The sequence below is a fragment of the Doryrhamphus excisus genome, chromosome 17 (assembly GCF_030265055.1).
Source record: "Doryrhamphus excisus isolate RoL2022-K1 chromosome 17, RoL_Dexc_1.0, whole genome shotgun sequence".
NCBI lineage: Eukaryota > Metazoa > Chordata > Actinopteri > Syngnathiformes > Syngnathidae > Doryrhamphus > Doryrhamphus excisus.
Window position 1 is genome coordinate 14,937,501 of NC_080482.1, and position 13,591 is coordinate 14,951,091.

The 13,591-nt window shown below is 37.0% G+C and overlaps 1 protein-coding gene across 1 annotated transcript in view; it reads right to left on the minus strand.

Moving 5' to 3' along the window:
* LOC131105184 (aldehyde dehydrogenase, mitochondrial-like) overlaps nucleotides 1-11,654 on the minus strand; it is a 39,544-nt gene extending 27,890 nt beyond the window's left edge. The window contains exons 1-2 of the mRNA XM_058053048.1: nucleotides 11,454-11,654; nucleotides 3,642-3,746 (exon numbers count right to left, since the gene is read on the minus strand). Coding sequence (XP_057909031.1) covers nucleotides 3,642-3,746; nucleotides 11,454-11,570 — 222 coding nt within the window. The 5' untranslated portion in view covers nucleotides 11,571-11,654. The remainder of the gene's footprint in view (nucleotides 1-3,641; nucleotides 3,747-11,453) is intronic.
* Between the last annotated feature and the right edge of the window lie 1,937 nt (nucleotides 11,655-13,591).

Below are 13,591 nucleotides of genomic sequence, written 5' to 3' on the forward strand. Positions count from 1 at the left end.
CTACTTCACAGAACCTCATAGCATGGTCAGGTCTAGAACCTGACCTGAAAAACCTCCTCGGCGTCCCTGGTCTATTCAGGGGTTCTGAAGAGTCCGATAGTTGAATCTCGGATTCAAGAGGAGCAGTGTGGTTTTTGTCCTGGTCGTGAAACTGTGGTCAGGTCTACACTCTCAGCAGGATCCTTGAGGGTGCACGGGAGTTTCCCAACCAGTCTACATGTGCTTTGTGGACTTGGAGAAGGCATTGGACTGTGTTCCTCTGGGAATTACTTCTTTCCCTGTATGACCGGTGTCAAGAGTTTGGTTCGCATTGCCGGCAATAAGTCGGACTCGTTTCCAGTGAGTGTTGGACTCCGCCAGGGCTGCCCTTCGTCACCCATTCTGTTTATTACTTTTATGGACAGAATATCTAGGGGCGGCCAGGGCGTTGAGGGGTTTTGGTTTGGTGGCTTTGGTGGATTGGGTCTCTGCTTTTTGCTTCGACTCTCACTGGATCGGTTTGCAGTGTAAAGCGGCCGGAATGAGAAGGAGCACTTCCAAGTCTGAGTCCATGGTTCTCGCCCGGAAAAGGGTAGAGTGCCATATCCGGGTTGGGGACAAGATCCTTCCCCAAGTGGAGGGGTTTAAGTACCTTGGGGTCTTCTTCACAAGTGAGGGAAGGATGGAACGCAAGATTGACAAGCCTAGTGATATTCAACCTTTTTTGAGCCACGGCACGTTTTTTAAAAATCTTGTGGCACACCACTAACCAAAAATGTTCCAAAATGTCACCACGACCTCCCACGTGCATCAATAAGTCTATGGGAGGAACAAGGTAGGTGTTGCCACACGGACCAATATTACATTGCTCTGCCAGTCTTTACACCACAGACACTCCACAGTAGCCATGTTTTTACATCACCACTTTTTCTCTTTCCCAATGACCTTTTGGGAAACAACGGTATCCATGGAAAGGAATATTCCAATCTCTTGTCTACACGCGCCGTGAAAATCAAACAGAATAGTCAATAGGGCATGCCCAGTAAAACGTAAACATCAACATCACGTGATACCGGCTTCCCCGAGTTTTTCTTTCACTTGTTGGAATAACTCCGTATTGCCAGTTTTTCATCTGTCCAGTCTTGAAATTTAGTTTGAATCAAAAACAAACTTTGCTTAGTCCAGTGCCGATTGCTGGCCTCCATTTTTAAAACTAAAGAACGTCTGGATCTGCGTGTTACGTCATATCTGAGCATGCGCTGAAAGAACGCACCCGGGATCAATTTAAACAGGAAAAGATCAAATTCAATCTTGCTAATATTTTAGAATTAAACTCAGGACATGTTTTACTATATCAGGGGTCTCAAACTCAATTCACTTGGGGGCCACTGGAGCTAGGGTCTGAGCGAACTGGGCAAAAAAAACCAAAACGCATTTATTAAAAACAGAAAAATGAATAAACTTAAATATGACTAAAGCTCTGATAAAACATTCCACTGTTCTCAAATATCTTACTTTTTATTTTTCTACACAAAATAAGATGAAAAATAAATAAACAAATCAAGAATAAAGAAAATCAATCAATCAGTAATAAATAAATAAATATAATAATAATAATAAAACAGCAAATAATAAAAACTTAAGAAACCACATATAGTTGGTGGGTAGACAAATGATTTTTTTCAGATTAAAATGAACAAAGCATTATTAGAGCCCTGTAGACATGACAAAACACGACTATAGTCACATTTATACTCTTTTTATTTACAACATATTGCGCAACTGCAGGGTCTTGAGACACATGCTAACTCGCAAACTAGAGAGCTTGCGACCTAAACGGTACCCTCCAAGTTATTTCCTTTAAACTTAAATAGCCAAAAACGTACCACTTCCACACGGATAGGGAGGATAACTATTAACAGTTATTTAACCTTTAACATGAACATTAATCAAACGTAATAATTTTTTCTGGGTACATGATACCATACAGCAGGGGTGGGCAAACTTTTTGACTCATGGGCCGCGTTGAGTTAACAAAATTGTGCGGGGGGCCAGAACATATATTTAACACACACACACACACACTCTAATTTTATTTTATATGATTAAGATATGCCTTTATTCGTCCCTCAGTGGGGAAATTTGTAAAAGTGTCATACTATCAGCTATATGTTCTCATTTCCCTCAAACGACAAAATGTAATTTTACTTTTTTTTTTTTTTTTTTACTGAATAAGACATCATGTTAAAAGTTGAAATACTCTGAAAGTAACTGGCGGGCCGAATTCAAACGCTTGGTGGGCCGCATGTGGCCCCCGGGCCGTAATTTGCCCATCCCTGCCATACAGCATCCATATCAAACTTGCGCGGGCCGCACTAACATTAAACTTTCATATCAAGGCGGGGGCCTCAAACTAGTGTCCTGCGGGCCACATTTGGCCCGCGGGCCGCGTGTTTGAGACCACTGTTTTATATAGATTTTTTCTTTTTTAATAAAACTGCACTTGTGAATAAAGTATAGAAGGGTTTAGATTCTGTTTCACAGATGGCGCTAATGCACACGAAAGCTGCTTGCCAACCGCCAATAAACAACAGAAGAAGAAAAACACCACGAAGAAGAAGGCACCCTGACAACTTTCCGTTTGAGCGGGTACAAGATACCTCAATCGGATTGGTTAAAGGAATATTCCATCCCTGTTCAATTCTTTCCGTTTGAGCAAATAAACCAAATGCAATTGGAATATTTGGGTCCATGTATACTATTGACATAATGGCTATTGACATAATATTTGCAAATGATGATTAATAAATGTTAATTATAAAAAGTGATATTGGATAATTCCTCACCGCACACCTGACGGTTTCTCAAGGTACACTAGTGTGCCGCGGCACAGTGGTTGAAAATCACTGATCTACATCGATTCTTTGTGGTGAAGAGAGAGCCAATCGGAAAGGTAAAGCTCTCAATTTACTGGTCGATCTACGTTCCTACCGTCACCAGTGGTCATGACCTTTGGGTAGTAACCGAAAGGACAATACCGCGGATACAAGCGTCAAAAATTCGTTTTCTTCACAAGGTGGCTGGGCTCTCCCTTAGAGTTAAGGTGAGAAGCACAGTCATCCGGGAGGGACTCGGAGTAAAACCGCTACTCCTCCGCATTGAGAGGAGTCAGATGAGGTGGCTTGGGCATCTTGGTTAGGATGCCTCCTGGACGTCCCCCTGGGGAGGTGTTCAGGGTATGTCCAACCGGTAGCAGACCTCAGGGAAGACCCAGGACACGTTGGCGAGACTGTCTCTACTACTACTACTGGTACGCCTCGGGCTCCGACGGGAGGAGCTGGATGAAGTGGCCGGGGAGAGGGAAGTCTGGGGCTCCCTGCTGAGGCCGACCTCGGATAAGCGGTAGAAGATGGATGGATGAAACCAATTTAACGCCATAAACGAGGGATTGAGAAACAAACAACTTCAATCCACAGCCAAATGTGTTTTTTTTCTGCCGATTCTGATTTAAGCTTAAACTTTACGATTTCCTTTTTGTGAAATTGAGAAGAATCACACTCACCTTTATTTTAAATCCGGGAAAAAGTGAACAGTGAACAATGCGTGCTGCATTTTGAACTTGGAACCCCGTTTTCTAGTTTCAAGAGCAAATCTGTGTTTACCTCACTAGCCTCGGCCACGTGACATATGACCTCTCCTGTTGCCGGGTTGACAGTGGGGAAGGTTTTTCCACTTGCTGCATCCTGCCATTGGTTGTTGATGAACAGCTACAAACAGAAAGGAAAAAAAAACTCAATGGATTACACTTCATTTACTCATCCATTTCATCCATCTTTTTCTCTATTTAAGCATAGCTTATTCAACCCAAATAAAGTGAATAAAATATATTTTAGATTTAGAAATGGAATATTTTCAGTTAGAGCATAGAAAACATGTTTATGACTGTCTAGATATGTTTTTTTTAAATGATAAGAGCCTTCCAGACATGAAATAACACCCCTATAGTCTCCTTTATACTCCTATTACCCAATATAATACACATAAGACATAGAAAACCTTTTTACCACCTTCTAAATATACATGTTAGCATTATTAGAGCCCTCTCAATATGAAATAACACCCCTATAGTCGCCCTTATACTCCTATTACCCAATATAATACACATAAGACATAGAAAACCTTTTTACCGCCTTCTAAATATACATGTTATTATTAGAGCCCTCTCAACATGAAATAACACCCCTATAGTCACCTTTATACTCCTATTACCCAATATAATACACATAAGACATAGAAAACCTTTTTTACCACCTTCTAAATATACATGTTAACATTATTAGAGGCCTCTCAACATGACATAACACCCCTATAGTCACCTTTATACTCCTATTACCCAATATAATACACATAAGACACAGAAAACCTTTTTACCACCTTCTAAATATACATGTTATTATTAGAGCCCTCTCAACATGAAATAACACCCCTATAGTCACCTTTATACTCCTTTTACCCAATATAATACACATAAGACATAGAAAACCTTTTTACCACCTTCTAAATATACATGTTAACATTATTAGAGCCCTCTCAACATGAAATAACACCCCTATAGTCGCCTTTATACTCCTATTACCCACTAGAGTAGACATAAGACATAGAAAACCTTTTTACCACCTTCTAAATATACATGTTAACACTATTAGAGCCCTCTCAATATGAAATAACACCCCTATAGTCGCCTTTATACTCCTATTACCCAATATAATATACATAAGACATAGAAAACCTTTTTTACCACCTTCTAAATATACATGTTAACATTATTAGAGCCCTCTCGACATGAAATAACACCCCTATAGTCGCCTTTATACTCCTATTACCCAATATAATACACATAAGACATAGACAACCTTTTTACCACCTTCTAAATATACATGTTAACATTATTAGAGCCCTCTCGACATGAAATAACACCCCTATAGTCGCCTTTATACTCCTATTACCCAAAATGATACACGTACGACATAGAAAACCTTTTTACCACCTTCTAAATATACATGTTAACACTATTAGAGCCCTCTCAATATGAAATAACACCCCTATAGTCGCCTTTATACTCCTATTACCCAATATAATACACATAAGACATAGAAAACCTTTTTTACCACCTTCTAAATATACATGTTAACATTATTAGAGCCCTCTCAACATGAAATAACACCCCTATAGTCGCCTTTATACTCCTATTACCCAATATAATGCACATAAGACACAGAAAACCTTTTTACCACCTTCTAAATATACATGTTATTATTAGAGCCCTCTCAACATGAAATAACACCCCTATAGTCGCCTTTATACTCCTATTACCCACTAGAGTAGACATAAGACATAGAAAACCTTTTTGCCACCTTCTAAATATACATGTTAACACTATTAGAGCCCTCTCAATATGAAATAACACCCCTATAGTCGCCTTTATACTCCTATTACCCAATATAATATACATAAGACATAGAAAACCTTTTTTACCACCTTCTAAATATACATGTTAACATTATTAGAGCCCTCTCGACATGAAATAACACCCCTATAGTCGCCTTTATACTCCTATTACCCAAAATGATACACGTACGACATAGAAAACCTTTTTACCACCTTCTAAATATACATGTTAACACTATTAGAGCCCTCTCAATATGAAATAACACCCCTATAGTCGCCTTTATACTCCTATTACCCACTAGAGTAGACATAAGACATAGAAAACCTTTTTACCACCTTCTAAATATACATGTTAACACTATTAGAGCCCTCTCAATATGAAATAACACCCCTATAGTCGCCTTTATACTCCTATTACCCAATATAATATACATAAGACATAGAAAACCTTTTTTACCACCTTCTAAATATACATGTTAACATTATTAGAGCCCTCTCGACATGAAATAACACCCCTATAGTCGCCTTTATACTCCTATTACCCAATATAATACACATAAGACATAGACAACCTTTTTACCACCTTCTAAATATACATGTTAACATTATTAGAGCCCTCTCGACATGAAATAACACCCCTATAGTCGCCTTTATACTCCTATTACCCAAAATGATACACGTACGACATAGAAAACCTTTTTACCACCTTCTAAATATACATGTTAACACTATTAGAGCCCTCTCAATATGAAATAACACCCCTATAGTCGCCTTTATACTCCTATTACCCAATATAATACACATAAGACATAGAAAACCTTTTTTACCACCTTCTAAATATACATGTTAACATTATTAGAGCCCTCTCAACATGAAATAACACCCCTATAGTCGCCTTTATACTCCTATTACCCAATATAATACACATAAGACATAGAAAACCTTTTTTACCACCTTCTAAATTTACATGTTAACATTATTAGAGCCCTCTCAACATGAAATAACACCCCTATAGTCGCCTTTATACTCCTATTACCCAATATAATGCACATAAGACACAGAAAACCTTTTTACCACCTTCTAAATATACATGTTATTATTAGAGCCCTCTCAACATGAAATAACACCCCTATAGTCGCCTTTATACTCCTATTACCCAATATAATACACATAAGACATAGAAAACCTTTTTACCACCTTCTAAATATACATGTTAACACTATTAGAGCCCTCTCAATATGAAATAACACCCCTATAGTCGCCTTTATACTCCTATTACCCAATATAATATACATAAGACATAGAAAACCTTTTTTACCACCTTCTAAATATACATGTTAACATTATTAGAGCCCTCTCGACATGAAATAACACCCCTATAGTCGCCTTTATACTCCTATTACCCAAAATGATACACGTACGACATAGAAAACCTTTTTACCACCTTCTAAATATACATGTTAACACTATTAGAGCCCTCTCAATATGAAATAACACCCCTATAGTCGCCTTTATACTCCTATTACCCAATATAATACACATAAGACATAGAAAACCTTTTTTACCACCTTCTAAATATACATGTTAACATTATTAGAGCCCTCTCAACATGAAATAACACCCCTATAGTCGCCTTTATACTCCTATTACCCAATATAATACACATAAGACATAGAAAACCTTTTTACCACCTTCTAAATATACATGTTAACATTATTAGAGCCCTCTCAACATGAAATAACACCCCTATAGTCTCCTTTATACTCCTATTACCCAATATAATACACATAAGACATAGAAAACCTTTTTTACCACCTTCTAAATATACATGTTAACATTATTAGAGCCCTCTCAACATAAAATAACACCCCTATAGTCGCCTTTATACTCATATTACCCAATATAATGCACATAAGACACAGAAAACCTTTTTACCACCTTCTAAATATACATGTTAACACTATTAGAGCCCTCTCAACATGAAATAACACCCCTATAGTCACCTTTATACTCCTATTACCCAATATAATACACATAAGACATAGAAAACCTTTTTACCACCTTCTAAATATACATGTTAACATTATTAGAGCCCTCTCAACATGAAATAACACCCCTATAGTCGCCTTTATACTCCTATTACCCAATATAATACACATAAGACATAGAAAACCTTTTTACCACCTTCTAAATATACATGTTAACATTATTAGAGCCCTCTCAACATGAAATAACACCCCTATAGTCGCCTTTATACTCCTATTACCCACTAGAGTAGACATAATAAGACATTAAATACACTTATGCTTGTGTGTGTGTAGCTGTAAATGTGTTACAGTACTAAGGGAGATGTTTTTCCCCATAATCAGAGTAACCCAACATTAGAGTAACATTACTGACACGTAGTGACCAGTGTACAAATGAACATGTCTTTGAATGCATCTTCTGAATGCCTTATTTTAGTTGTATGTATTAGCGGTGCATGATAATTATCAGGTCATCAGGTCATACCAATAAATCTGGCAACATTAAAAATGGCACCAATAAGTGACAATAAAAAAAAAACATTCCAAGAGAAGCAGAAAGTTATCGGTATTGGTTTAGAAAAAATATATTTACATCTGTAATATATTTTTATGCTTGAAACCGCTTTTGATGCAAAAAAAAATAAAATTAAATATGCATTTTTTAATGAATAACAGTATCTATGCTACCACAAAACAGCATGAATTATTTCTGCATATTGAAAAAAAAAACTGATAGTGAAGCCATGCTTTTCGAAGCGTATTATTGTTTTACCAGACCATTTAACAAAAAGTTGGTATCCACAACTCATACTTTCTATTCAAACAACTAATAATGGTGTGTCCATGTGGAGTTTTTCATTATGCATTTTTTTCTTGTATATATCACAATATCAATGAAAATCATATTGCCAACCAGGATTGCAGATGCCTCATAATAAATGTCATCCACAGTAGCCAGAGAAAACCTTGCATGTGATGTAGATGAGGTGCTGTGGCCTGACCCAAACAGAAGACGTGATGCAGCATAGTCTTTTGCTTTGTTATTGATTGATTTTTTTTTTGTTTACATTTTTTTCTCGATTGTTTAAACACATTTTCTGAAAGGATGCCTCATATTCTCAGAACTCTACACACAAATCCAAAAATCACTCCCACATTTCTGAAAACCCCTCAATTTTCCTGCAGAATAAAACTTTACATCCAAAACAGTCTTCATTCTTCTCAAAATGGTGTTTTGTCTCCAAATGACGCACACAAAAAACATTTATATGAACCAGTTAAACACTGATGTGCTCAGTGTAAAACACTGGGATTACATAATATTTATCATGACTCGGGCCTTTTTGTGTTCAGTGTGACACAAAATATTTTAGAATTGTTTTTTGCTTTTTTTGGTATATTTTTGACTCAGAACACAAAATTACACAGATTTTTTTTTTTCACAGAAAAACAATGTACGAAGTGTTCATCACAGCCAACACAAAGTTCCACATACAGTGGTCTACATCTAAATGTATACAGCTTCAGTTAAAGAAATAATAATAATAATTCATTCATTCATTCATTTTCTACCGCTTTTCCTCACGAGGGTCGCGGGGGGTGCTGGAGCCTATCCCAGCTGTCTTCGGGCGTAAGGCGGGGTACACCCTGGACTGGTGGCCAGCCAATCCCAGGGCACATATAGACAAACAACCATTCACACTCACATTCATACCTATGGACAATTTGGAGTGGCTAATTAACCTAGCATGTTTTTGGAATGTGGGAGGAAACCGGAGTACCCGGAGAAAACCCACGCATGCACGGGGAGAACATGCAAACTCCACACAGAGATGCCCGAGGGTGGGATTGAACCCTGGTCTCCTAGCTGTGAGGTCTGCGCGCTAACCCCTAGACCACCGTGCCGCCTAATAATAATAATAATAAACAAAAAAAATCAATCAATAACAAAGCAAAAGACTATGCTGCATCACGTCTTCTGTTTGGGTCAGGCCACAGCACCTCATCTACATCACATGCAAGGTTTTCTCTGGGGGAAATATGGCCTAGCATGGCCAATCCAGCCATGGAAAGCATCCGCTGGAATCTCTCCACATGCATCTTCCATAGCTTGGAGAAGGATGATTGTGTGTTTGTGGATTTCTGACCCTTTGCCTCATTGTTAGACCGCTAATTGTAAAAATGGTGTTTACCCATGTGATGAGTCAGTGTGAATAATAGGAATATTAATTTGACTCTTTTGAGTGGCATTGTGTTCTTTGTGAAAACAAGAAGTTTACTTCATGAAAATTGTGCCAAAACTCAGAGAATTGTGTGTAGTGTTTTGGAAAAAAGTGTGTAAATCAGGAATTGTGCTTATAGTTTAGCAGACTTGGTTGATGGAGTTGGTGCATTGGTTATATGTTGTGGTCATTGGGTCTCAGGCATCACAAATTGTGTGTAAACAATTGAGAAAAACTGTAATATTATTATTTCTTTAACTGAAGCTGTATACATTTAGATGCAGACCACTGTATGTGGAACTTTTTGTTAGCATTGTTTTTCTGTGAAAAATAAAAAAATATATTTCTGTGTAATTTTGTTTTCTGAGTAAAAAAAATACAAAAAAACTATTGTAAAATATTTTGCAAGAAGAGTCACACTGAACACAAAAAGGCCCGAGTCATGAGGAATATTATGTAATCCCAGTGTTTTACACTGAGCACATCAGTGTTTAACTGGTTCAAATGTTTTTTGTGTGCGTCATTTGGAGACAAAACACCATTTTGAGAAGAATGAAGACTGTTTTGGATGTAAAGTTTCATTTTGCAGGATAATTGAGGGGTTTTCAGAAATGTGGGAGTGATTTTTGGATTTGTGTGTAGAGTTCTGAGAATATGAGGCATCCTTTCGGAAAATGTGTTTAAACCAGAGGTCTCAAACTCAATTTACTTGGAGGCCACTGGAGCTAGGGTCTGGGCGAGACTGGGCTGCATCAGGTTTTCAAAAAAAAAACAAAAAAAAACGCATTTATTAAAAACAGAAAAATGAATAAACTTAAATATAACTAAAGCTCTGATAAAACATTCCAGTGTTCTCAAATATCTTATTTTGTGTAGAAAAATAAAAAGTAAGATAAACAAATCAAGAATAAGGAAAATCGATCAATCAGTAATAAATAAATAAATATAATAATAACAATAAAACTGCAAATAATAAAAACTTCAGAAACCACATATAGTTGGTGGGTAGACAAATTCTTTTTTTCAGATTAAAATGAACAAAGCATTATTAGAGCCCTGTAGACATGACAAAACACGACTATAGTCACATTTATACTCTTTTTATTTACAACATATTGCGCAACTGCAGCGTCTTGAGACACATGCTAACTCGCAAACTAGAGAGCTAGCGACCTAAACGGTAGCCTTCAAGTTATTTCCTTTAAACTTAAACAGCCAAAAACTTACCACTTCCACACGGATAGGGAGGATAACTATTAACAGTTATTTAACCTTTAACATGAACATGAATCAAACGTAATAATTTTTTCTGGGTACATGATACCATACAGCATCCATATCAAACTTGCGCGGGCCGCACTAACATTAAACTTTCATATCAAGGCGGGGGCCTCAAATTAGTGTCCTGCGGGCCACATTTGGCCCGCGGGCCGCGTGTTTGAGACCGATGGTTTAACCAATCGAGAAGAACTGTAAACCACACTTGTTGTGATTGCGCACTTTGGCCAATCACAACCGTGAAAAAACAACCACAGACGACTTGGTCCCGCATTATAACGTATCTGTCCATCTGTGTAGTGATTTATTAGATGAGCAATGAAGTCCACGTTTTATAAAATTAATGTTATATAAAGTCAAAGTTCACTTTCCCGTGAGTTATGAATGCACGCGCATCTGGCACCGACATAAGGAAGTTAATGGCCTCACGATGTGTTGTTAAATGAGGTTTAGTCTCTCCGTGGAGGCCATTTGTCGAGTGGGTAGCTAGCGTACGTACCTTGTTGAAGTGGACCTCCGGCTGGGTGCTCGGTGCGGGTATGGCGGCGGCCGAGTAGCGGCATACCGACACAGCATTCAGCCGTGGCAGAGTCCTCGATATTAGAGCACGGATCATGACGACTAGACAACCTGCCGTGGAGCCTCGATGGCGCAAGTGAACGACCGAGTTATGGACTTGCTGTGGACGCTAATCCCGTTTGCCCCGCCCCCTTTCTACGGCGCCTTCTCCCGACCGAGCTGTGACCTTTGGATGAGACTTTCACACTGAAGTCCCGTTATATTTTATTTTCATTATTTTTTTTTATTTTAATTTCCTTTCACTTGTTGATCATGATTGTAACCATAATAAAACAAAGCACAAACATTTTAGGTACATTTAATTTAGGCAATATTAAATTCATTCATTCATTCTTAAAGCTAGTATTATTTCCAGACAATACTATGTTCCAGAAGTCACAGATTAATTGAATATATTAGTGGTTCCCAAACTTTTTCAGATGTTTAACCTGATGCCCCCTACTCCCGCACACTTCAAAAACATAAACCTTATTGCGTAAATCAGGGGTGGGCAAACTACGGCCCGGGGGCCACATCCGGCCCGCCAAGTGTTTGAATACGGCCCGCCCAATCTTTCCAAAGTATTTCATTTAAACTCAACATACAACCTGGCATCATGGCCTGAGCCAACCTTTTGATGGTTTTATCAATTTTGTTTTTTGACATGGTCTGTTGTTTACAAAGTGCTCCTGAAAAAAGGGACACAAGCACATAATAATAACAATACTTATTATTATTATTATTAGATTATTATAATTATTATTAGAACTATTATGGTTATTATAATGATTATATTAATGCTAATTATTATATTAATTATTATATTAATTATATATAATATTATTGTTATATTTGCATATTTTACATAATAATAATATAATTATTATTTTAATTTTATTGTAATTATTATAATATTTTATTATTTTTAAAATATTTAAATATAAATATAAAATAATAAATAATAGCAGATTGCATGACAATTTTACAGATACAATAATACCAGGTGGACTGTTACGTGTAAAATATATAGTCTGCCCCCCAGTAAATTTTGTCATATCAATGCGGCCCGCGAGTCAAAAAGTTTGCCCACCCCTGGCGTAAATGAACTTGAAATGTTGAAGATAATTCATCGGGTTATTCATTTTATAGTAATTGCTGGTGAAAATGTGTATTTTGGATGGTGACAGTTTGACATGAGCACTGATAAATAGATAAGTTATCATCCTACATATCTTTTATTCCACTCTGATGTTGGCATCCTTCCCTTTCAATTCATTTCATTTGAATAGACTTCACTTTTTTGGATGGTTATGGTTTTTAAGTCTGTATATTAATTTCATAGCAAATAGATGGGGAAAGTTATTATAATTTACTATAATTATAATAAACTTTAACAATTATGATAAAGCAGTATCTGTCCGGATGTCTATTTGTTTAACATTGGTGTCTTGTAACTTGTATTACTGTTATGAGCAGAAAGTGATTAGTTTTGTAAATATCACGTGATTTGGGCTGTATGTGCATGTGTGGGTGTGCTGTGATGCACCTGAATGCACCATGTTGGAAAAATCTGGAGCAGCAATGACAGTATTTTGCTAGCTGGGATCCTGCTCATTGAGTATGAAGTGTCAATTTAGTTGGGCAGCAGAGCGAACATATTGTGCATTTTGTTGGTAGGTGGATTGAGCCAAATACTGATAATATCGATACCAATCAGTATTGATCGATATCAATGTGCACGGAGAATATGCTCCCTTTGCCCCCCCCCCCCCCAGCCCCTCTTTTGATTTACCTTCACATGATTCAGCAGCAACCAAACACCGCCCACCACTACCTGCTAGGCAGGCATGGTTGATATGTTGTTTTATGTTTGCATCGTATTACATTTCCTAATTAAATTTCACTCATATAATAACCAATATCATTAATATTATTCTAATAATTAATATTAATTAGAGTTTGACAACTCCAATTAATATCAAATATTAGAATATTATTATTAATTAATATTATTAATATTATTAATTAATATTAACTCTAATTAATATTATAATTATTATAAGATACCTCTAATTAATA